This window comes from Triturus cristatus, chromosome 7 (assembly GCF_964204655.1).
Source record: "Triturus cristatus chromosome 7, aTriCri1.1, whole genome shotgun sequence".
Taxonomy (NCBI): Eukaryota; Metazoa; Chordata; class Amphibia; order Caudata; family Salamandridae; genus Triturus; species Triturus cristatus.
The window spans coordinates 1,738,754,625-1,738,781,348 of NC_140590.1; the positions used below are offsets into that span (position 1 = coordinate 1,738,754,625).

General features: G+C 49.7%; 1 protein-coding gene across 2 annotated transcripts in view; it reads left to right on the forward strand.

Moving 5' to 3' along the window:
• Nucleotides 1–26,724, forward strand: part of LOC146812956 (C-type lectin domain family 2 member B-like) — a 175,611-nt gene that overhangs the window by 50,334 nt on the left and 98,553 nt on the right. For both annotated transcript variants that reach the window (XM_085619994.1, XM_085619993.1), the window contains exon 3: nt 22,662–22,879. In XM_085619994.1, coding sequence (XP_085476120.1) covers nt 22,662–22,879 — 218 coding nt within the window. The remainder of the gene's footprint in view (nt 1–22,661; nt 22,880–26,724) is intronic.

Below are 26,724 nucleotides of genomic sequence, written 5' to 3' on the forward strand. Positions count from 1 at the left end.
CATCCCCTCCTGGATTGGACTTTAAACTCTAGTACATGTAATTCTGCATTTATTTGTTTTCAAAATATTCTGTAGCACTTTATACTAGCAGCACAAAACAAATGTGTTCCATTCTGATTGCCACAGCAAGGCCATTTCTAAGCCATAGACCCTAGACCACAAGCACCAGGTTACAGACATGGGCAAGTAGAACATGCTTTACATCAGCCGGCTTCCACCTTTTCTTCACTAGGAGCTATTTATGCTCAATGAACGTCATCCTGAGCTACTAATATTAATAATATTGTAATAGTGGCGGCATCAGGGCAAGATTACATTCATGGCCACCATATGCAAGATTGCGAGCAGGGATCACCTCTATGCATCTCGCAGGGTTACCAGCAATAATGTAAACAAGCATTTGAAATGCAATAGGTCCTGCATTTGCGAGTTTAAGCTATTGGCATTGTAAATGACAATGACTTTTATTTGTGTTTCCAAAACCAACACGTATATAAAAGGCATTGTCTTTTCTAAAGCCAATAGCTAAAACTCTCACAAATGCGAGACCACTTTCATAGTGGCCGCCCCCCTTTCTTTAGGCACTGATCGCCGTATTCAAGTTACAGTGAACCTCTTCTAAAGAAAGGGGCGCTGCCACTATGTAAGGGAAAGCTTAGTATGGGGGCTTTCACTGCATAAAAAAAAAGTTTGGTAGCGTGGCCGCTAAAGTTAAAGCGGACCGCACTGCCAAATTAAATAAATATGTTCAGGCGCTATACTTAAAGTGGACCGTACTGCTAAAGTAATTTAATGCCGCTATAGTTAAAGAGGACCGCCATTAGTAATTGGAATAAAAGCGGGCGGTGTGCTGATTGTAGGAAAGCACGTAGTAGGTGGAAGAGGGTCACTGACTACATAAAACAGACCGTGTAACAATAAAAGTAAAAAGTCCAGTCCTTATGGGAGGTTACAAATGCAGACAAGGCAGTACAAAGGAGGGACTATCAAGCCTATTCATGGATGAAAAGCAATGACTTAGAAAGGACAGTAAAATGAGCCAATTGAATAGATGGATGGAACCTGGGTGGAGCTTCAAGTCCCTACCTGAATACAGCATGCCTTGCAGAGCAGCGCCTGCGCTGCCCAGGTTCGACCTAAAAAGGCTTTATAGGTGTAAATGTTTCTACATGGGTAATCATCACAGCCATATCTGCAGAGCACTTAGTACCAAGGCAATCATTTTACTAATAAACCTCTACACCGCTTCATAATTGGTCTATTATTATCAGTTTGAAATATATTTTGGAAATTCAACAATTTCTCTCCAAAACATCTGATAATGAGTTCTGAAAATAAATCCATTTTCATCTTAAATCCATGGTTTTCATGTTTGGTGAACGTATATTCATTCAACCAAGAAAGTTCTTATTTGCTAGGTAGGGCTGCACATGGGAGAGCTACTCGTAGGAGAAGCCTGCTTTACATAGTCGTCTGTACATATCCAACGACCTCTAGATTAAGAGGTTATCTATCATTGATGGCCAGTAGTCTGGCCCACTGGAATTGTGCTATTGTGTAGCCATGAAGTTTTTCGCCTAATTATGGATTGCCCGCATTTAGCTGCAGAATTATCAGGTTTCAACAAAAGAATGTGTTTCTCGCTCAGATGGTTTAAAAGTTACAAAATATGTGGCTGCAGATATTGTCGCGTGGTGGAAGGCCCTTTGCAAAGGTTGACTGATCACCTTTCTGCTGCTTATTATTGTATCTGTGTGTAAAACTGGTGCTAATGAGGTGCAATCAATGCCCAGACAGTGTTAACGGGTGTAAAAATGACAAAACAATGAAATAATACTATCACAAAATGCACCCCGCTACTCTACATAATTTGCTATTTCTTGCTGCGTAATTTGCTCAACCTTGCCACGTAATTTGGCCCTCATGTGACGCATAATTCCAGTGGCCCTGCCAATAGTCCAAGTTCAATCGAGTATTGCGGCCACTAAGCCATCGAGTATAGCGGTTTAGACCATGGAATCATCAGGCACAATTAGAAGGCTATGTTGATGTTAAATTGTTCTCTTAAGTCCTAGGACTTGTAGGGCTTGAATTTACTCAGCTGAGCTAAACTTGTAATGTAACATAAGTCGTATAGGTACCATCATGTACGCCAAGACGTGCGACCTCATGTACACCTGCTTCAATAGTTCCACACAGAAGGTTCCTTGAGTATACCCTGTGAAAGAGGACAACAGGGCACTCTACAGAATCATTTTCAACAACAATTAGCACACTCCCTGGGTTATGACCATAGTCCACCTGATGCTGGCAGAAGCCTCCCTTCACTGGCATCGCTCGGGTCTCATTCCAGTCCATCTTTTGGTCCTCAGTTAGGTCTGGGCTGTTCCAAATAGGGCATGACCCAGGTATATGGCTAGTCTATATGTCTGGAATGGTACTGTGTGAAAAAGAATGGACTGCAAATTGCCTCCCAGTGGTTGCCAACAACTGAGAAAATCACTGATCCCTTTTGGATTTTCCTAAGAGAGCCCAAACACTACACAACTTGCATGAATCTGTTTATCATTCCATCAATTCTGTTTTGAGCGCAGACTCCTCCCTTATTAATAACTGTAAAAGGCAGATCCATACCTCAGTAATCAGCATCGAATATATGATGTTACTTAGCATACCATTACTCCGCAGGGGTTTACTTCGAAGTTTTTACTTCGCAAATACCATTACTACGCATGATTTTAGTGCGCATGCTTCAACTTCGCAAATGTATACAAATACACTGAAAATGCTTGTTTGAGGCATATGAGCTGCAGATCACACACTTTGCATTAGATCGCCATCTGGTGTTGGGCTTGGATGGTTGCACCTTGTTGCCTTGGAAGAAGTCTTAGTAGTCACGAGATAGGTGACTCCTCCCCTGGATGATAGTGCGCATGGACATTGACTCCATCCTTAGATTGTTTTCTTCCGCCATTGGGTTCGGATGCAACTTTTGCGCTCCGGTTTGAAACTTAAATTTGAAACTTTTTCGATGCGCAAAACTTTCTTAAACTCTTCGAATTCACTTCAGACATCGAAGTCTTCGACGCGACTTTCATCGGCCCGATTCCAGTCATCGACGAGGGCCGCTGGGCCTATCGATGCCATAAGGCCTACAGCTCATGGAAAGGACGCTGTTCAAAAAATGCCCCAAGTGTGGAGCGGAGTTCCCACACAGTGACCATCATATGGTCTGCAACCTGTGTCTCTCGCCAGAACACGACGAGTCCAGCTGTCCAGCCTGCGCCTCCTTTCGATCGAAAAAGACAATTCGAGATCGTCGGAAATCGATGACACATCATGATGCAGAGATCAGCTCTGGAACCAGAGGACATCTTCGACCAAGGCCCAGATATCCCAGAAGAAGATTCCGAAGATCTCAAAATTGTGTCAGAGGCAGAAGACTCCGATGACCCCATCACTCTTGGTCAACGAGTGAGTTCTACTGCCACTACCCCAACCCCACCATCAAAACAGAAGGCACTGGTCAAGACTTTGCCTGTTGGCCCCAGTCGCGACCGAAAGCACACTTCAGAAGCCCCGCCTCCGTGCCCGGCTCCGAAGAAGAAAGACAGGCATTCCCTGTAGCTCGGGACCGAGCAAACCGCATATAATAGTCTCACCGGCTCAAAAACCAAAAGAACACTCTGCTCCGAAATCGCTTCCGATTCCTTCGGCTTCGAAAGACAAAGCGGCCTCGAACACCTCCAGGCCCGTAGATAAACCGGCTTTGAACACACCTAAGCCTAAGGATCACACCTCGGCTCCGAAACCAAAACCTAAGGAACCAAAAAACCAGCCTAAGGACTCTACCCCGCCTCCTCAGGCCAAAGCACACAAAAATCATCACCAGCCCCGCTCGGAATCGCAAAAAATCGATGCCGAAAGTGGTTATCAAGGAAGAGGAGCTTTTTCATCCGGATCCTGTCGATCCCAGGCAGAAAAAGATCTATATTAACCCTAAAACAGTACATGTCACAGCTGTGCCATCCAAAAACAAAAAGCCAGTGTCTGTGAAGGACTCTGCTACATCACCTATGCCCCCTTCTTCTCCTGTACCTCCTTCTAATCCTCTTCCTCTCCCCAAACCTGTTACAGCACCTCTACATGTAACTTCTCCACCACATACACCACCACCATATGATGATGATAACCTAGGGGTGGGGGGAGACCCCAATGATCTGTTCACAGATCCAGATGACCCACCACAAGACTATTGGGATTACAATAATCCAATAGATCTTCCAGACCTCCCAAGCCCCCAACCAAACCATCTCCCACAGACAATAATATTGGTTTTGGACAACTTATCAATCGGGCTGCCGTTTTTCACGGCGTCACAATGCACTCCGAAAAAGCAGAGGAGGATTTCCTTTTAGATACATTTGAACAGTCCCAAAAAACTGTACAAATATCACCATTGATTAAAGGGGTCATTAAACATGCCCCTGACATATTTAAAGATCCTGTGTACGAGCCAGGATTCTTAACCCAAGGATCGATAAAAAATATAGACCTGCCTCTGCGTACATCAAGGGACAACTGCCTTTGGATTCTCTAGTAGTTTCCAATGCTAGGAAGCACGCAAATTCACAAACCTCCGGGGATGCACCACCCCGGATAAAGAATCCAAATTAATAGATGCATCTGGCAAAAGGGTTGCTGCGCAGGTGGCCAATCAATGGCGCATAGCTAACACTCGAGCACTACTAGCCAGATATGATAGGGCCCACTATGATAAGCTGGAAACCCTATTACAGCATTTGCCTGACCAATATAAAACTCGAGCAAATGATCTCATCCAGGAGGGCAAACTAATAACAAACGCCTCAATTGAATGTGCCCTTGACGCAGTAGACACTGCCTCTAGGTCCATCAATACCAGTGTACTGCTGAGACGACATGCCTGGCTACGCATTTCAGGTTTTAAACAAAAAGTCCAGACAACTATTTTAAATCAGCCGTGTAATCAACAACAACTTTTTGGACCGGCTGTGGGCACTGCTCTGGAAAAAATGAAAAAAGACAGACTGCTATGTCCATGGGAGCGGTACAGTCTCCACAAACACGTGGCTCCTTTCGTCGCTCCTTTTACAGAGAAGCCTCCAAGAACATGGGCACAGATACCTCGTCTTCTTTTAAAAACTCTACCCAAACATTCACCAATAGAGGATATTTTAGAGGAGGATACAGAGGCAATAACAGCAGAGGAAGAGGCTGAGGTAGCAACAACACTCACCTCCCCTGCTGCTAAACCATGACTTCGCTCCAGTCCCCCCAGACTATTCCACTCCAGTCGGGGTAAGATTATCACAGTTCCTACCTGTCTGGCAATCCATCACAACAGACAAGTGGGTAAGACAAATTATCCAATATGGTTACTGCCTGGAATTTACAGCTACCCCCCCAAACATACCACCCAAACAGCGTCCAATGTCCACACAACATCTTACACTCTTAAAACAAGAAGTTCTTTCACTGCTTCAGAAGCATGCCATAGAGCCAGTCCCCTTACTACATCAGGGAACAGGAGTTTACTCCCTGTATTTCCTAAGCCCCAAAAAGGACGGGTCCCTAAGGCCAATACTCCACCTCAGACCCCTCAATCTGTATATACACTCAGATCATTTTCACATGATCACTCTCCAACAAGTTCTTCCTCTACTCCAACAAGGAGACTTGTTTGCCACGCTAGATCTCAAGGATGCACACTTCCACATTCCCATACATCCTGCTCACAGGAAGTATCGAAGGTTCATAGAGGACGACAACACTTTCAGTTCAAAGTCCTTCCGTTCGGAGACACCACCGCTCCCAGAGTATTTACCAAATGCCTGGCAGTGGTAGCAGCACACCTAAGGATACAGCAAATCCATGTCTTCCCACACCTGGACGACTGGCTAATAAAAGCCAAGTAATTCAACCAGTGTGTTCAACCAACTCAACAAACCATTCAAACACTGCACAACTTGGGGTTCACAATCAACTATACCAAGTCGCACCTCCAACCCTCTCATGTACATAAATACCTGGAAGCCACAAAAAATACTTCCACAGCTCTAGCATATCCCAGTCCAGCCAGGATAGCCAGTATACAAGCTCTCATCAACAAATTTCAAACACAACACTCTCTCCCAGCCAGAGTGTTCATGCAACTCATAGGCATGAAGGCATCTTGCATATTCATTGTACCTTATGCAAGACTTCAAATGCGTCCCTTACAGGAATGTCTAGCACATCAGTGGAATCCAGCTCAGGGAAAACTTACAGATCTGGTGTTGATGGACAGCTGCACACATCGCTCTCTGCAGTGGTGGAACACAAAAAACGTATCCAAAGGGCGGCCGTTCCTCGAGCCTGTTCCACAGATAGTACTAACAACAGACGCATCACTCACAGGATGGAGAGCACATCTCCTCAATCACACAGCTCAAGGCAAATGGACCACTCAACAAAAAGTGCTCCATATCAATCCTCTGGAACTGCTAGAAATATTCCTAGCTCTGAAATCATTCCAAGTTCATGTACAAAACAAAGCTGTCCTGATCCGCACGGACAACACGACAGCCATGTATTACATACAAAAACAAGGAGGCACACATTCTCTGGAACTGTCCCACCTCGCACAAAATATTTGGAGGTGGGCCATTCCACAAAACATATATCTGTTAGCAGAGCACCTTCCAGGAGTTCACAATCAGTTTGCGGATCTGTTAAGTCGACAGACACAACAGATTCACGAATGGGAACTACATCCACAAGTTCTTCTACCATTTTTCCAAATGTGGGACCAATCCGACATAGATCTGTTTGCCACACACAAACGCAAAATGCCCAACCTTCGCTGCCAGGTTTCCACACCTGCTGTCTAAGGGCAATGCGATATGGCTGAACTGGTCAGGCAGATTTGCGTACACTTTTCCGCCACTCCCACTGATTCCACTAGTAGCATGCAAGCTCCGACAACAGTCTCTAAAATTGATCCTAGTGGCTCCCACATGGGCACGTCAACCATGGTTCACCACACTGTTGGAACTCCCACTAGTCCCACACCAAAAACTACGCCTCTCCCCATCACTACTAACGCAGAACCTTGGAGAGATAAGGCACCCCGATCCAACTCAGCTGAATCTAGCAATCTGGCTCCTGAACTCCAAGGGTTCGGTTACCTTAACCTTCCGCCGGACTGTATGAACATCATTAAAGAAGCTAGGCGGCCTACCACCAGAGACTGCTATGCAGCAAAATTGAAGAGATTTGCCATTTATTGCACTAACAATCATATCGATCCACTGGATGCGTCCATCCAGAACATCATTTGCTATTTAGTACATTTGCAAAGATGTAATTTAGCATACTCATCCATACGTCTACATCTAGCAACACTTGCCGCTTACTTACAAAACAGACAACACTTGTCACTTTTTAGAGTCCCAGCAATTAAAGCCTTTATGAAGGGCCTTAAAATAATCATTCCTCCTAGATTACCACCCTCTCCGGTGTGGAATCTCAACATTGTACTTACTAGGCTTATGGGACCCCCATTTGAACCTTTGCATAAATGTGAACTTCAGTTCCTCACATGGAAAGTAGCTTTCCTTATAGCAATCACCTCTCTTAGAAGAGTAAGTGAGATCCAGGCTTTAACCATACAAGAACCCTTCTTACAAATACATCGTAACAAGGTAGTTCTCAGAACAAATCCAAAATTCCTTCCTAAAGTCATCTCTTCTTTTCATTTTAACCAATCGGTGGAGTTACTAGCGTTTTTTCAAAACCCAGACTCTGTAGCAGCGAAAGAGCTCTTCACACACTAGACGTCAAAAGAGCTGTACTTTATTATATTGACAGGACTAAATCCTTTCGAAAAACAAAACAATTGTTTGTAGCTTTCTCTCCACCGCATAAAGGTAATCCCATCTCTAAAGCTGGGATTGCAAGGTGGATTGTTAAATGTATACAAATATGCTACCAAAAAGCCAAACGCACATTAACAATTACCCCTAGGGCGCTTTCAACACGCAAACTAGGGGCTTCTATGGCACTCTTAGGGAACATTCACCTAGAAGACCGATGTAAGGCAGCAACATGGTCTACAACACACACCTTCACTAAACACTATTGTGTTGACGTGCGAGCCAAGCAACAAGCTTCTGTGGGCCATGCTGTTTTTTTTCAAACTACTGCAACAGATACAGGTGACCACCGCTGGGGGAGATACTGCTGTACAGTCTATGCAAAGTGTGTGATCTGCAGCTCATATGCCTCGAATGGAAAATGCTACTTACCAGTATGCATCTGTTCTTGGCATATAGAGCTGCAGATCCACACACGCCCACCCACCTCCCCGGGACCTGTATCCGTTCCAGTACTACCTTACTTAGATAAACAGACATGGACATCATTTTCTTTTCGGCTAACTCCATCATTTCCCATCATGGCAAAAAACAATCTACGGATGGAGTCGATGCCCATGCACACTATCGTCCAAGGGAGGAGTCGCCTATCTTGTGACTACAAAGACTTCTTCCAAAACAACAACAAGGTGCAACCATCCGAGCCCAACACCAGATGGCGATCTAATGCAAAGTGTGTGGATCTGCAGATCTACATACCAAGAACAGATGCATACTGGTAAGTAGCATTTTCCTTACTGCGCTGTTAATTATTACGCATATCGTTACAACGCATTATTTGTACTTTAAAACAAAAAATAAATTGTAATAGTAATCTATCCCCAGGCACGTACCCTGAACCCTAAAAATACCCCCTACACCCCAAAACCCTATCTCACCCTGACCCCAAAAATACCCCAGCACCCTAAAACCCTAACCCACCCTGACCCCTAAAAATATCCCAGCACCCCAAAACCTAAACGCACCCTGAACCCTCAAAATACCCCATGCACCCCAAAACCTAAACGCACCCTGAACCCTAAAAATACCCTCTCACCCTGACCCCTAAAAATATCCCAGCACCCCAAAACCTAAACGCACCCTGAACCCCAAAAAGACCCCAGCACCCCAAAACCTTAAAAGCACCCTGAACCCTAAAAATACCCCATGCACCCCAAAACCCTAACCCACCCTGACCCCTAAATATACCCCTGCACCCCAAAACCTAAACGCACCCTGAACCCCAAAAATACCCCAGCACCCCAAAACCTTAAACTCAACCTGAATCCTCAAAATACTGCATGCGCCCCAAAACTTTAACCCACCCTGACCCCGAAATATACCCCTGTACCCCAAAACCTAAATGCGCACTGAGCCCCAAATACCCCAGCACCCCAAAACCTTAACTGCACCCTGAACCCTAAAAATACCCCTTACACCCCAAAACCCTATCCCACCCTGACCCCTAAAAATACCCCTGTACCCCTAAACCTAAATGCACCCTGAATCCTAAAATTACCCCTACACCCCAAAACCCTAACCAACCCTGATCCCTAAAATTACCCCAGCACCCCAAAACCTAAACTCACCCTGAACCCCAAAAATACCACAGCACCCCAAATCTTAAATGCACCCTGAACCCTAAAAATACACCCTACACCCCAAAACCCTAACCCACCCTGACCCCTAAAAATGCCCCTGTGCACAGTAACTCCATTGTGCGTAGTAAGTGCATGCTAAAAAGTAATGGAACATGCGTAGTAAATGCATGCTAAGTAAATGCATGCTAAGTAATGGCATCTGCGAACGAAAATATGCATAGTAATGGTAATACGAAGTAATGACTGTTGTAAAGGTAGAATACCCGCAGCATCTGCTTTGATTGACACAAGGTTAGTGCCAAGCCCATTCGTCACAGCCTGGCACAATTGTCAGTTCGTGCTGTGATAGAAATGCCCCATGTATTGTAAGCTGGTTTGGACCCATGCCATGAGTGCCTGACTGCATGTGAAATTGGAATGCGGATGTTCATATTAGGTCTTAGTGTCATGCTAACATAGCCAGCACACGCAGTCCTATGCTGCTACAAAGTCCAGAACCTGTGTGTGACCTGAAGGGGTGCACAAAGCATGTCCTCCTGCTGTACATTGGATTAATGTCCATACCTTGGTTGCATCACATAAAGTGGTGGCAGAGTAAATGTTTTGTGAATCTTTAGTCTGACCATACCTTTTTCTCTTTAAGGAGAAGCAACCCTACTGTTGTGTAAAATTGTGTGGATATACGAAACCCAGAACCCTCGGTTGACATACCTGACCTGGTGCCTGCCAATAGCGTGCATGTCCAGTGAATATGTAGCATGTGTATGGTAGGAAGGCTCTGTGTTATCTGAATACTGTGGGCATTGGAATCTATTTTTGGTGCTTCCAGTTTAGCATGGCACCAGCAGGAGGACGAGGACTGCTTCCCCACACAGTGTAAGTACTTTGCCTCGAATGCTGTGACTTCAGTCACACAGACGATGAATCCCTTTGAAATGTGGACCTTGTTAGCAAGAAGTGGGTGATTAATGCTTCAGGAGCGCTGCCAATTGGTAGATGGTATGGCTGAGGTGACGGACTGCAGTTTCTTTTGTTAATAATGAGAGTTTTGAGCCAGGGTGTGCCCGTGTGCGTGTCTCTGATTACTACTTCAGACAGGCGGATGACGGCGAGGTGCAGAGACCTGTCACTTCATTGTGCCCATGTTTTATGTACTTCTGCTTGGAGCCAGCTCGATTGCTACTTTCTGTGGGAGCCATGACTTTACGCAAAGGCTCGGTCTGTGGAACATTCAGAAAATCACATTTTGAAGAGAACACCCCCAACCCTATTCTGAAGCCTTAGATAATGCATCCACGTCCTTGGTCTGAAAAGTGTGTATAAAAGTGGGATTCTAAACTTTTCACTTTACTTCTTGACTAATAAAGAGTGGTTTGCCAGGAACTTGACGAGCTTCTGTCCACCTGCATTTGAATCTGCAGGACTGTCTGTGTCCCAGATGTGAGGAGACAGTACCTGAGTTTAACTAGAGGACCCACTGGTTTGCTTGAAGATCTTAGAATTCTGCTTGCTGAGTGAAGGAAGGAGCATATCTGGCCTTGAAGGGGGAGAGACTATACCAATACAACAGGAGAAAGCCAGTGTATTATCAGTGTGAACAGCACCCAGAGACACCAGACTACCGTACAGAACAAAGCCAGTAGTGACCCATGCCAAGAAGTAGTCCATCCTGTCTGCGTGGCTCCTCTGTGAGCTACATAAAGACTTAAAACTTTTCAAGATAAACTAACACTGTGTTGCTGGCAATCCACCTTGGAGTCAAGAGACTGGTGCTGCCGATTTGGGAAGTGAAGCTGTGTCACTGCTGAAGTTGGGAAACCCTGCCTAGCCCTAAGGATGCAACAACACCACCATGGATGACTCTACCTCGAGGCTGTCACAGCTGAATTGGAGCACTTGTCTGCACGTGGCCGCGAAGACCCGCGCTGCAGGCGAGTTTTGCAGCACAGGTCCACCATGCCGACTTCGTCCCGCAATTACTGTTTCTACATGAGGATGGTCCCACAGCCCCGATAAAAGAGGCACCGTCTCTCTGAGGGTGGGAGTGCAAACCACACCAATACAGCTGCAATAACACCCAGCAGATAGACACAGGCCTTGGCCTACACCTGAGACAAGAGGCTAGTATGCTCAGACAAGTCTGTTCTGTAAACACAAGAATAAGACAGGTTTGACAGGCGTAGTCCCATCAAATCTCCTCACCGAGGTGTAAAGGAGAGGGGAGGACTGGCTGTGGAAGTGGCAGCCTCTAAAAAGACTGGCCTGGGCTCTTCTTCACCTTCTGACAGGCCAAAGACTTTAAAAATCGGCGTCGACTTCGGCTCCGTCGACTGGTTCGTCGCCGAGAGTTTTCTCGTCTCCATTGACTTCACCGACGACGATGCAGCAGCCTGAGGTACTTTTTATTCCATCGTTGACGTCGATTTTAACAACTTCCATGTCGACGATGATGGTGACGACGACGACAACGTCGACAGCTTCCAGCCTGGTGATGACGACAGTCTTGAAGACGATCCCGTCGAAGGTGGATCTATCTTCGTCAACGGTTGGGGCATCGTTGCCGAGAATTCCGTCGACGACCTCGTCGACGACCTTGTCGATGATACAAAATGTCACAATTTCTATCAGGAAATGTCATAGTACCCCGGAAATGACTTCTCCAAGGAAGGTGACACCCCTTCCTCTGGAAGAGGAGTATTCTGAAGAGGATGAAGGTCCTTATGGGGATGTACATAGCCCTTCCCAACTGAATGTAAAATATCAGGACTCTGACTCGGAGGACAATTACCTCGAACAGCAGCAGTATATGCCGCAAGTCAGATCTCAGGATCATTGCTAACAGGACATGGTCTGTATGCCATCTTCCATCATTTCAGACCTACAGTTCATGCTTACAGATTATAGGAAGAGGTTTCCTACACAATCTTCAGGCCAGGAACCACGACAAGCACCTCCAACTCCACCTGCTCTTCCAATTACACCTCAACAGGTTCCTTTACTGGAGTTACCAGACCCACAGCGAGAGGTGGTTACAGTGCAGGATGACACATCTGACGAAGATCAGGGTACTGCAACGATCCCTGACCCGGACAGAGAATGGGATGACTATGTAATTCCTGACCCAGCCTCTCCTGTTCCAGAACCGGCAGATTCTCCTCCTGCTGATATTGGAGGCTTTCACAATTTAATGGAAAGGGCGTCGAAAGCTTTTGATCTGTCTATCCCATCAGTGCAGACAGAATGTTTTCTGTATGACTTTAACGAGCCTTTTAAAAGATCTGTTCGTTCGATTCCCATCGTGGACTATGTCTGGAGTGAGGGTATTAAGGTGATGAAGTCACCAGCCACCGTCATTCCTGTGCTTCCTCGTCTGGAAAAGAAGTATAAAGCTCCGGACAATAGTCCTGCTTGTTTGATCAGCCATCCGAAGCCGGATTCAGTCATTTCACAGGCTGCCCAGAGGAAATCAAAGAATCCTGCGGCTCCTCCTACCACACCACGTGATAGGTGGGACGGCGATTGGATAATGTGGGGAAAAGGTTCTCCTCCATGTCCAGCCTCTTGGTCAGAGCATCGAATGCCTTGGCTATTCTCGGACGTTATGATCGCCAGATGTGGTGCGATCTCTCCCCATATCTGGACCAGCTGCCTGAAGATGCCTAATTGGAAGCAAAAAAGATCCTTCAGGAAGGGGAAGATCTTCCTCTGAAATAATTGACTGCGCTATGGACATTGCCACAACAGCGTTCCGTTCCCTCGCAGGTGCAGCTGTCCTTCGACGCCAGGGCTGGCTTTGTGCCACTTGGTTCCGCCCAGAAGTCCAGAACAAGATCCTGGATCTTCCCTTTGACGGTGAAGTGCTCTTTGGGAAGCACATTGATAATGCGCTGCAAGATATAAAGAAGGACACGGAGACTGCAAGGTCCCTTGGAACCCTACAATACCGCAAGGTTCCCTTCCGTGGAGCAAGAGGGAGAGGTTTTTCCTCTTACAGAGGAGGATAGCAGCAGCGCTATTCTTCTTCTTATTCGCAGCCTTCCCAATCTTACAGGCCGCAATATCAGACAAGGCCAGTCGTCCTCTTTCTCTCGTTCCTCATCTAGAGGCAGACAAGTGAGCCAGGGGAAGGATTCCTCTAAGCGCCAGTAGCGGCTTCCCGGCTCTTCCTACTGTTCCTTGAACACCTGTAACACCAGTGGGGGGCAGGATTTCCCAACACTTCCACAACTGGCAATGTATGACATCAGATCGGTGGGTCCTAAATATTGTTCTATCAGGCCATACTCTCGAATTCCAACATCAACCACCATCCAAAGCCCCTCACGCCAACGAATCCAAACATCTACGTCTAGAAGCCCACCAACTTCTTCTAAAGGGGGCTATAGAACCAGTTCCCCTATCACAACGGGAAGAGGGATTCTATTCCCGGTTCTTTCTTATCCGAAAAAACGTAGAAAGATGGCGCCCAATTTTGGACTTGAGGGAGCTAAACACCTATCTCCTAAAGCTCTCATTTCGAATGGTCTCCTTACAGGACATTTTGAGGCTCCTCAATCCAGGACATTACATGGCCACCCTGGATCTAGAGGACGCATACTTCCACATCCCCATCCACCAAAGCCACAGGATGTTTTTACGCTTTACAGTAGCCAAGAGCCATTTCCAATTCAAGGTCCTGCCTTTCGGACTAAGATCCGCTCCACAGATTTTCACAAAGGTTCTAGCTCCAGTCGCAGCCTTCCTCAGGAAGCAGGCTTTTCAAGTTTTTCTGGTTGGTGAAAGCCTCGTCCTTTCAAGCAACAGAGGAAGCTGTCAAACAATGCTCTCTCCTCTTCCGTCACCTGGGTCTTCAGCTCAACTCAGAGAAGTCAGTCCTGTGTCCTTCCAAGTCGGCCAAGTTCCTGGAAGCCATTCTGGACACGTCTTGTTGCAAGGCGTTTCCCTCAAAAGAAAGGCAAGCAAAACTGATGGCCTCTGCCTGTCGATTGCAAAGAAGAGGGTCACTTTCAGTTCGCCTCTACAAATCCCTTCTAGGGTCAATCTTGTCCTGCATCCCCTTGATTCCAAATTGCAGGTCACGTATGCACCCACTTCAAGAGCAACTGGATTTGCAGTGGCGCCAGGCAGAGTGCTCCTTCGACGACAAGATCCAGATAACTCAATCCATGAAGGAGGCAGCCAGTTGGTGGCTGGTCAGAGACAACATCTCTCAGGGTCTCACTTTCAGAGTTTCACCGGCTCCTCTGGGTATTACAACGGACGCTTCTCTAGAGGGCTGGGGAGCAGTCTTACAGGATCTTCAGGTGAGCAGCCACTGGCGCCCCCAGCCTCGCCTTCTCCACATCAATCTTTTAGAACTCAGGGCAATTTGTCTGGCATTGCAAGCTTTTCTTCCATGCATCCAAGGATCCACTGTCCTGGTCCGTACAGACAACACGACGGTCATGCACTACGTGAACAAGCAGGGAGGAACAAGGTCCCATCCTCTTTCCAAAGAGGCTCAGGAAATGAGGGAATGGGCTATCCAAAGACTGATTTCGCTTTCAGCGGAACACCTTCCAGGTACCCTCAACAAGACAGCAGACACGCTAAGTCATCTCAAGTCAGCGTGCCACGAGTGGGAACTAGATCAACTCACTCTGGACAGGATTTTAAATCGTTGGGGCAGGCCACTCATAGATCTCTTTGCCACTCCGAGCAACAAGAAATGCCAATTCTATGCAAGCAGGGAACACCATCCGGAATCATTGGGATATGCACTTTCGATGGCCTGGTCAGGCGACTATGTTTATGCTTTTCCTCCAATCCCACTGATTCCCAGGCTTCTCAAGAAACTCAAAGCGGAATCCTGCAGAATGATTCTGGTGGCCCCAGCGTGGCCCCGCCAGTTTTGGTTTACGGAGCTGCTCCTGCTCTCCCGGGATCATTCAATTCATCTACGTCCAATCCCTTCCCTGCTGACGATGTCCCAGGGCCAAGTGGTTCATCCGGATCCGGCCTCGCTTCAATTATCAGCGTGGCTCCTGAGCACCGAGAATTTCAGGATCTAGATATCTTGTCAGAATGTAGAGAGGTCCTGGCTCAAGCCAGGGTGCCAAGTACGAACAAGACATATCGCTTAAAATGGAAGGGATTCTGCCTGTGGTGTAGGCAGGAGAAGATTCACCCTTTCTCTTCTGCTCCTCATCAAATTCTGCCATACATTTTGGCTTTGGCTAAATCTGGTCTAGCTCATTCCTCCATCAAGGTACACCTGGCAGCCATTTCTATATTCAGACGAACTTCCTCTGGACCTTCCCTCTGGTCTGCCGGAATCGCAAAACAGTTTCTAAAAGGACTTTTTAGAGTTTTTCCAACAGTTAAACCTCCACCTCCTCTGTGGCAGCTTAACCTAGTCCTTTCTCAACTCATGAGGCCGCCTTTTGAACCAATTAATAGGCCGGACATTAAGTTCCTTTCATGGAAGGTGGCCCTCCTTCTCGCCCTGACATCGGTCAGACAGGTTGGTGAACTCCACGCTCTGACTATTAGAGAGCCATTCTTACAGTTCAAGAAAGACACCTTGATCTACGTACAAATCCGAAGTTTATCCCGTAGATCCTTTCTTTTTTTTTTTTTTTTGAAACCGTTTATTGCAATCTCAAATAGTTACAAGTATGGGCCTACAACCGTCCGGCCGGCCGCTAGAGTGGCAGAAGCATATGACATACATACAGAAAAAGGCTCTTGGCGGTGCAAAAAGGTAAATCAGGAGATATCAATAGCGCGGGCCACATAACTCCAAGCCCACAATACGGTTTCCTTTTGTAAAAACACAACAACACAAAAAAAAAAACCACACCCGCAAGGCAACCCGCAATCCAAAGTGACAGCACGCGCTCCTTAAGTGGGGGACCCCAACCAGCCGCAAAACTCTGAAGAGGGGAATGGGAACAGATCAGGGACTGGGGAACCCCGTGCCCATGGCTGGGGGAGGGGGCCGGCTAGGGGGACGGAGCTGGTGAGGCAGCCGGCAGCAGTGGTGGCTCACAAATACCCCCGCGATAGGCGTTCCAGGGGCCCCAGATTTTCACCCACGCCCCAGGCTTACCCCTCGCCACATACACCACCTTTTCACGAAACATACACCAATCCATGTGTTCTTTCCAGGCCGACACCGCCGGGGGCCTCTGGGATCCCCACAATTGAGCAATGTCACGCTTAGCTATCATGTATCCCAGAGTCACCCACCGCGTCTGCGGAACCGAGTAGTCAGTTGGTTCCCACACATTCAGCAAGCATCTCCTCGCTTCAGGCAACAGCGCGACACGCGTAACCACTCGCAGGACCTCATGCACACCACGCCAGAATCGCTCCACCTTTGGGCATTCCCACAGAATATGCAAGAAAGTTGCCAAAGCACCACAGCCACGCTTACACAATCCATCCTCAGCAAAGCCCATACGTAGAAGCCTTGGCCCCGTCACGTAAACCCGGTGGAGGATCTTAAGCTGGACGAAGCGAAGGCGAGCCGGGATGGCCACCTCCTTCGGAGAGGCCACCGCGGAAATCCAGTCCTCGTCGTCCAATTCCAGCCCATCAGCAACCCAGGCCTCGCGGAGGCCAGTCAGCAGGCCCGATCGGTCGTTAATCAGTTTTTTATATATAAGGGAGATCGTGCTGTCTGGGACATGGCCATCCAGCACTCTGTCCTCCAGGGGGGAAGACTCCGGAATGGATGCGACATCCGGGAAGACGGAGCCCAGTGCGTGGCGGACTTGCAAGTACCGAAAGTACTCACTGCATTGCAACTGAAACTCCGTCTGCAGCGTCTCGAAAGTTTTAAATCCCCCCCTCGTCCAGAGATCTCCCACTGTGCTGATGCCGATCGTGTCCCACTTCTCGAAGCCCTTCGAGGTCCACAGGGAGCCCAACCTCTCAGACGCATATAGCGGTGACGCCCGGGTCAAACGGTCCTTCCACCCCATAGCTGCGTTAGCTGCGTGCCATACACGCACCATGACACGCGTCGGTCCCGTCAGGCGGGGGTCGGGCGTGCCAGAGTAGAGCGCTCGATTGTAGTCGCCACCGGGCAGGAGCATCTTGTCCATTTCAAATGCCGGGTTCAGGGCGGGCCCGTAAAGGCCATGATTAATTGCAGCTAGCTGGGAGGCCCAGTAATACCGTTTAATATCCGGGAGGGCAACCCCCCCATCGTACCACGGGAGCGTCAATTTAGCCAAGGCGATACGCGGCCTCCCGTCCCAGAACAGGCGACGCTGCAGACTCTCCACCTCACGGAAGTAGCGCGCCGGGACCAAGTCCATAGTGTTCTGGAGAGCGTACAGAAAGCGCGGCAACGACATCATCTTAAACAAGGCCGCTCGGCCGAGCGGCGAAAGCGGCAGACGCCGCCAACGCACCACGTCCTCCTTCAAGCGCTGGAGGGGGGGTAGCAAATTCCGCTCGTAGCGGGCCTCCGGGTCCAGAGTAATATATATACCCAGGTACCGAAACCCCTGGGAGGCAATCTGGATCGGACAGTCCCGCGGTAGGACCGGAGCCTCCCCGGAAAGCACATATACACAGGATTTCGCCCAGTTGATGACAAGGCCTGAGTTGCGACCGAATGAGCGCAAAACATCAACCAGGACAATCAGTGATTTACGCGGGGAGGCGAGATACAGAAGGATATCGTCAGCGTAGAGGGACACGCGGTCCTCATGCTCGGGGGTCCAGCGGAGACCACGGATGGAAGGGTGCCACCGCAGCCACTCCGCCAGGGGTTCCAGGGCCAGTGCAAACAGGAGAGGCGACAAGGGGCAACCCTGTCGCGTGCCCCGTCCCAGTGCGAATGGGGCCGAGACTCGTCCATTCACCACCACCTGCGCCAATGGGCCCGAGTACAACAACTTGACCCAGCTGATGAATCCCGGTCCGAAGCCAAACTTCGCCAGCATCGCCCAAATGTATGGCCATTCGAGCGTATCAAACGCCATGGTGGCGTCCAAGGACGCCAAGATGGCCGGTTCCCGCACAAACTGAACACGCGCGAGCACCCCGTGCAAGCGTCGCAGATTAAGGGCCGTGTTGCGATGGGGTATAAAGCCGGACTGGTCTTGGTGGACCAAATCGCCCACCACGCCGACCAGCCGGTTGGCTAGCAACTTGGCGAGGATTTTGGGCTCCGCGTTCAAGAGCGAGATAGGCCTATAGGATGTGACCCGCTCACGGGGTCTCCCCTCCTTGTGGATCACCACGATTGTGGCCAGACGCTGGTCCGGCGGAAGGGAGCCCCGCGAGCGGGCCGCCAGGAACATCGCGCGCAGGTGGGGCGCCAGTACATCCGGTCGCAGCTTATACAGCTCGATAGGGATGCCATTGGGGCCCATGGCCTTGCCAGATGCGACCGAGCGGATAGCAAGGGCAATTTCGTCCGAGGTGGGAGGAGCGTCCAGCGAATCCCTGTCCTCCACCGAAAGGGAGGGTAGCGCGATGTCCCGAAGCAGGGCATGGGAATCCTCCTCCGAGTAGGGAGAGACCGGGGAATACACCTCGCGGAAATAATCCGCGAAGCAGGAGACAATGGCTTCCGGTTCGGTGACACGCACACCATCCATTCTCTCGATCAGCGGAACCACACGACTCGCTCTCTCCTTCTTGTCCAACCACGCAATCAATTTACCAGCCTTATCACCCACATCATACAGTCGCCCCTGTTGCTCTCTACTGAGGCCCCTGGCCGCCTCCGTGACGAGGGCCCTATAGGCCGCCTTCTTAAGGTGTAGAACATGCAATGTGGCATCCGTCACCCCGCTCCCCAGGTCACCCTCTAGTTCAGTAATTTCGGCCTCCACCCGGGTTACCTCCTCCTGCTCGCGCCTCCGGGCATGGGAGATAAGGGAGAGGGCCTCCCCTCTGAGAACTGCCTTAAAAGCCTCCCACAGGGAGATAGCCGAAGGGACAGACCCCACATTCTCCTCAAAGTACCGCTGCAAGGATTTGATCAAGTCGGCACGAATAGTGGGGTCGCGCAGGTACCAGGCATTGATTGGGGCTACCCTGCCCTCCCCCCTCGGGAAGACATCAAAGTGCAACAGTAGTGGGGAGTGATCTGAAATACCCCGCGCCAGATGGCGCACCTCTCCCACTCTCCCAGCATAGGCCGCAGGGACAAGGACATAATCAAGCCGCGAGAGGCTACCATGGGCACCCGAGTGGAAGGTGTATTGCAGCTGCGCGGGATGCTTTAGTCGCCAGCAATCCACCAATCCTAGTGTATCTAAAAGGCCGGACAGCCACGCCTGTGCCCGGGGGAGGTCCCTAGGGGGATGACGATCCATAGACCCAGAAGCCACCGCATTGAAGTCCCCCCCAACTACCAGAAGCCCACCCGGGAGGTCAAGGAGGAGGCGCCCCAGGTCCGCAAACGTGGTGGATTGTAACCCCGGCGGAACGTACACTGATACAAAAACGACCACTCTGCCCTCCATTCTACCCACCAAGACAGTGTAGCGTCCCCTCTCATCATGGCGCACCTCATCAATCTCCAACGGGAGCGAGTTCTTAACCATGATGCCCACCCCCCGCGAGCCCGAGGTGAAGCCCGAGTGGGCCACCAAGCGATAGCCTCGCCGATTCATGGCATGAAAGGAATTACCTATAAGGTGTGTCTCCTGCAGGAAGACCACATCTGGTGAAATTCGTTTCAGATACTGCAGGACCACACCACACTTAATCCTATCCCCCAGTCCGTTAACGTTCCATGACAACACAGTCAAATCCCTACCCCCCATCATACATAGAAGCCATCAGTCGTCCCCCAAAGAGCATCTCGAAAACAACAATACAGTAAAGGGTTTGCCTTGCGGTGCAAAAAACCAACACTCCACCCCCACCCACCCATCCCAACAGAACTCCCCCCTCCCTGCACCCCTGCATGAGCCCAGACAGCCCCCCCAAAGTGCAGTGTGCCTGTCGCCCCATAGATGAAAAACTAACTAGTCCCCCAGAGGAGGAGGGAAAGCCCCCAACAGACCCCGTACGACCTCCACAGGAGGGGAGCATACACAATCAGTAAATGGTAACAGGAATGTTGTCCAGAGCAAGGCCTACTATTCACCCCTCAGTTCTGATCCGGCGAGCCCTCCCCGCCAACCGCACCCCCCCCACTCCCCCCGGCCCCGATCCCCAGGCAGAGTATCCAACCAGTCCCCAGCCGCCTCGGGACGGTCAAAAAAGTGCGTGCGACCATCCACCTCCACCCTCAGCTTAGCTGGAAAGAGCATTGAGTACTTAAGGTTCAGGTCCCGTAGGCGACGTTTAACTCCGAGAAAACTCAGTCTCTGCTTTTGGACCGCCGGAGTAAAGTCAGGGTAGAAATTCACGTCCATATTATCGAGCTTGACCGGTCCCTGTAGCCTAGAAGTCTGCAGGATAGCGTCTCTGTCCCGAAAGTTAAAAATCCGGGCAATGAGAGGCCGCGGCGGGGCTCCGGCCTTAGGTCTTCCTCCGGGGACCCTGTGGGCGCGTTCCACCGCAAAGAGTTTACTCAGCCCCCGGGGCTGGAGACGGGTGAGGATCAGGTCTTCCACAAACAGATCTGCCGCCTCCGTAGATCCTTTCTGACTTTCATTTGAATGAACCAGTGATTCTCAAGTCCTTTTTTCCTCGACCCTCTACTCCAGCGGAGAGGACTCTTCACTCGCTGGACGTTCAAAGGTGTCTGAAATGTTAGCTTTAGCGTACAAAGGGCTTTAGGAAATCGCCGCAACTATTTGTTGCTTTCAGTGCCCCTTGTAAGGGTTTCCCTCTTTCGATGCAAGGGATTGCGAGATGGATTGCCAGCGCGATCCAATACTGTCACCAAGCGGCTGGTAAGCCCCTAGAAGGGCGAGTCCGGGCGCACTCTAAGAGCCATCTCTTCTTCGGCTGCTCTCTTTGTCGGAGTGCCGATCAAAGACATTTGCATGGCAGCAACTTGAAGCAGTGCCCATATGTTCACAAAGCATTACTGCTTGGAATCTTCCACGCGGAGTGACGCTGCAGTGGGACAAGCAGTCTTGAGGAACCTCTTTCAAGGAGTGGTGAGCTTTCCCTTCTAACCCTCCTTCCTTTTATTGTTGTTAGCACATTTTGTAAAGTATGCTGTTTATTTCCTTTTCTTTGGATATCTTGTAGCTTTGATGTCTTATGTTTTTCGCATGGTTTACAAGAATGTATTCTACACAAAATGTGCGTTCTCTTACTGCTAGCTACTCTGATACAAGCAATGGGAATCTATGAAAGTTCCAATACTGGAGTAAGAAAACAAGTTGATTACCTGTAACTTTGGTTCTCCAGTATTGGTAACTTTCATAGATTCCCATGCGCCCACCCTCCTTCCCTGGGATAGCTGAGCCTTCAGCATATTCTGTGATACTGTTACACAACTGCTACGAAAAGCTGAGACTCTCTCAGGAAGGTTCTATGGGGTGAGGCTGTTCTGATTGGTTGTTCATTTTATTTGGTCTCTTTTACAAAAAGAGGTGGATATGCTACAAAATGAGATGAGGCCTAGGCCTTTTTTCATCTTTTGTACCTATCTCTATGGTATTTTTTTATGTACCGGGGACTCTCATCTCGACGACGGGGAATGATACAAGCAATGGGAATCTATGAAAGTTACCAATACTGGAGAACCAAAGTTACAGGTAAGTAACTTGTTTTCTTCTCTTCTATTACTTATGACCACATGACCTCAAACCTAGCCTTGAAGAAGTCACTGCGTGACGAACACGTATCAGCTGTTCTTTCCTGGTTTTAATACACAACACTGTCTACAACCCTCTGACTTTTGTTATCAATTTTCTTAAATTAATAATCACGTGAAACTACTTTCTTATATTATTGTTGAGATTGCTTTGGTACTTCGATCATACATGAATTAAAAAAAAAAAAGGTTTTGGCCTGGCAAAAGGGTGATTTGGCCAGATAGACATGGAAGTTTTAAGACTGCACAAACGGGCTACAAAGGCTACGCATTTTTTATTTTGTCCTATATTTAAAATATAAAAAATGAGGTTATATTAATATTTAATATAAAAATATTTTCAATTTTTTATTTTCAAGTTATATATTTATATGTCCTTTTTTACTTTACTATAAGCAAACTCTGCGGCGAATAAACTGGCCCCTGCAATTGATATGCACAGCACAGAAGAAGACCAGGACAGGACTAAACACTGCCAGTGTGAGGATGGATGGTTTCTGTACAAGAGTACGTGTTTCTTTTTCTCTGAAGATGAAGGAAACTGGGCATTTGTCAAGAATACATGTGCTACTCTTTCTTCCGATCTGGCTGTGGTGAAAAGCAATGAAGAAAAGGTAAGTTGTGTGAAAGTCCAGGAGTGGTCTTATCTCCTGTGATTCTTCTGCATATGGATAACCTAAAAGTGTTCTCTTGCCCTCACCCAATTACTGTGTACAGATCCCGTCTCAATATTTATTAGATGCCCCCCACTCTTGTCCTCCACTTGTCAGTGTATCGGCGAGTTTCAAATGTACTGTTCTTGTATCTTAATATAAAAAAACACTTATGCCATTATTCTCGTCTTGGCTATCGTTCACCATTGGTTTTGCCTGTGATGGGTGATAATTGTTGAAAAACCCGTTCAGTTACAGCCATATTGGATCCTAGACGACTCTCTTGCCCTGAATACTACTACCAGACCTGCCCACTCACACGGTGCCACTGTGTGTTATGCTTTAGTCTCTTGACACGGTCACCCGGTAAAGGAGCTGAAATCAAACGGTGACCAGGAGGAGCTGGAACCACTGCTCAGAGCAGTTTCCAGTTTGTCTTTGGTGGCAGTAAGCAAAAAGAACAATTGATGGACAGAATGAAGAACAATGTCATACATTCACCCCAGTACAGCAGTAAGCAGCCAATGTCTATAAATGGTGTGAAAACACCCCAGGACATTGGCTACTGCATCAGCAACCGTTTTTTTTCTGATAGCCAGTCATTGCTACGTTCCTCGTGCGTCCATTTTAAAAAAATTGTTTTGCAGATTAATATAGCGCAAACTCAACACAAAGGTATTGGAGCGCTTTGCATGAGCACCAGGTATGTTACACATGAACACATTCATTTTTTGGTAGGCACGGGGAGATTAAGTGATTTGCCCAGAATCACAGGATGTGAAGTCGACCCCGAGGCTCAAACTTTGGTTTCCCAGCTCCAAAGTTGGCAGTTCTAGCCGTAAGACACATCCTCTCCCCAAGATGCAACAGTAAGTGTATGCCTCTAGGGGCTTCCATGAACAGGCCAATGTGGCTGCGTGCTTCTGTCACATGACTGTGGCTGCTGTAATGACGGACTGGTCAGCATTCTAATGTTCAGCATGTTGTAACACACACTGAACACCCACCCACCACAGGCGTCACCAGTCAGGTGACCCTGGCAATAAAAGGGGCCGAGCGCACGTGCTCGTGGCCAATTATCTAACCACTATCGGAGTGTCCGTGTCCATCCTTCCTCTGCATGTGGGCCTGAGGCCCAAACACTACAATGGCGACGAGGGGGCTGTGCCCGTGCGTGCAGCAGCCCAGCAGATAAGAAAGGGGGGAGAGAGCTGCCTGCGTGGAGGCCTCCTCCCCCCCCCCCCAGCAGGCGAGAAGCGCCTGATCGCCTGCGGGCATGTTAAGAGCCCCAGGCGTGAAGACGGTGACCGGGATCCCACCCTGCACCGATGTGATGACCCGCGGGGCGTGAGAAGGGCCCGGGAGGAGGTGAGAAGGTGACCGGGAGCCCACCCCGCACCTGGTATGCCTTCACCCCAGGGACGAGGTGCCCCACGCGCCCGATGGCCCACGGGCGGTAGAAAGCCCCGGGCGTGAAAGCAGCCGAGCGGGAGCCCACCCCGCGTCGGAAGAGCAGCAGACTGTCTGGTCCAGCGAAGGGTGACCCTGATCAGCTAGAGGTTCGTGGGAGCCCACCCTGCCCCTCATGAGCCCGCTGTTTCCTGCCCCGAAAGAAGAGCGATCCGAGCGGAGCCCACCCGCATCGACCGCGACGAGCCTGGTGAGTGAGGAAGGAGCGGGGGGGGGTTAAAGAAGAAACTCCGAGTGCAAGAAGGCCAGCGGTAGCCCACCCCGCATCGGAAGACGAAGTTAAGCCCCCCTGCGTGGGAGAGTGAATCGTGCCTGGTAGAGGTCTGGCCGCTCCCGGCGCCAGCCCATGCCCCAGTGAGGCGAGAGAGAGAAAGGCTGCAGTGACTGCCTCTGGTGCGGGCACAAGCGGAGCCCACCCGCGACGTAGAACAAACTGTGCCCACCGCCTGAAGCATGAACTGGAGCAACTTCAGCCCCTCCCCCACCCCGCGCAGCGTGTGAGGAGCGAGCCGGCGGAGGTGGGGTGAGACCAGGTATGGACACGGAGCGCGTGGCCCAGAGTGAAAGCAGAGCGGTACCAGCAACCCTCTGCGCAGCCTGAGAAGAAGCGGGCCTGTGGCAAGGGGCAGCGCAGAAGCTGAGAAAGGTGTGCGGCCCACGGATGCGGGAGCAGGTATAGAACACACTGTGCCAGCCCCGGCAGCCCTTGAGGAACTGAAAAGGCGGGCTGCCGGCGGCCGTTCAAGTGCAGCACTGCCAGCCTGCTCGAGTCTCCCTCCCCTCCTGCAGTTGGGAGGGAGGCGTTGTGTGAAGGCCGCGAGAGGCCTGCAGTCAGTCCGATCAGCCAGGGTGAAAAGCGGAATGCGAGTGGAGTGAATCCGGCACCCCCCCTGTACAGCCCGAGAAGCAGAAGTGGCACCGGCAATCCTCCCCCCCCCCCCCCCCCCCCAGCAGCGGGAGAGACTTCCTGCAAGGGATACCTCCACAAAGTAAATGCGTGCAAACATCCTACCTGGTACGAGTGCCTGTGCCCTGGGGGTAGTGTGGTGAGTGAGAGACTGTTGGGAGGTGGGGGCAGCACCCGCCATGGATCGCCATCGTTCCTCTGCCCCCAACAACGCCTGCAAGGCCAGGACACCACGCAGCACTACGGAGCCAGCGAGGTTCCAGAAAAAAAAGAGAAATGTGCAACACTGCCACCTAGCGGCCATCGCTCAGAAACGCATCCACTAGTCAAAGGAGGTGCATCAAGGAAAGAAACTGTTGGAACTGCACCTGCTGATCGAGGGAAGTGCAGCGAAGCTAGAACAGCGACAAGAGAGCACTGAGAGTGCTCAGAGGAAATGTTAGAGCATGGAAGGCTGACATAAGAAACAGGAGGTGCATGGGAAAAGAGTACGCAAGTGCCTGAGGAGAGCCACAAGAGGCGATGGAGACGAATGCACAGCAGCAAGGAAAAAATATGGAACTGCATACGCTGAAGGGGCAGACCCCCACAAGCGACCTCGTAAAGGAACCTCAAAAGACAAGCTGCCAGGTGGTATGTGAGTTGCAGTGACGCCTACTGGCCAGGGGTGGTCATTGCAGGACTGGTGACATCAATGAGTAACACGCCGGGAGAATAGGAATGGTTCAGGACAACAGCCCAAAGCAGCAAGTCTCAAAAAGGATCCGAAGGAAGTGCGCAGCAAGTGCGTCCAACCAAGCAACCAAAGGGCGCAGTCAGAAGCGCGCCGAAACACTGCCACAGTTAGAGATGAAAAGAAGTGGTTGCACGACCACCAGAAGCACGACGACGCGCAAGGAGGAAGAAGCCGACCTGCCGATGGTCGCAAGGTGGAAGAAGCCGACCAACCAGATGGTCGCAAGGACGACGCCGACCAGCAAGATGGTCGCAAGGAGGACGACGCCGACCACCAGATGGTCGCAAGGAGGATGCAGACCTACAAGAGGTCAGAGAGCACACTGACCTGCCAAGAGGTCAGAGCGGGAGTGAAGAGGAAGACCGAGGGGACGTCAATGAAGAAGACCCCAGGAGAGGTCCGCGAAGAGGACCGGGGAGAGAAGGACGAGAGGTCCAACAACATCACTTGAAATCAGAAGTAATCACGAGAAAGAAGGTCGTGACGACCGGTCCAGTCACGGAGAGAAAGGAAGACAGTGTCCTAGTGGTGGGACAAGACCAGAGGGAAACGTGTAGAGTGCACGCTACATGGAGAAGCCTGGTAAGGGCGAGCAAGAAGGCAGGAAGACTGGATCACGTCGCAAAGGAAAGGAAAAGGAAGACAGATCCTGAGTGGCATGACACCACGACGAAGGAAGGAGAGAAGAGGAAA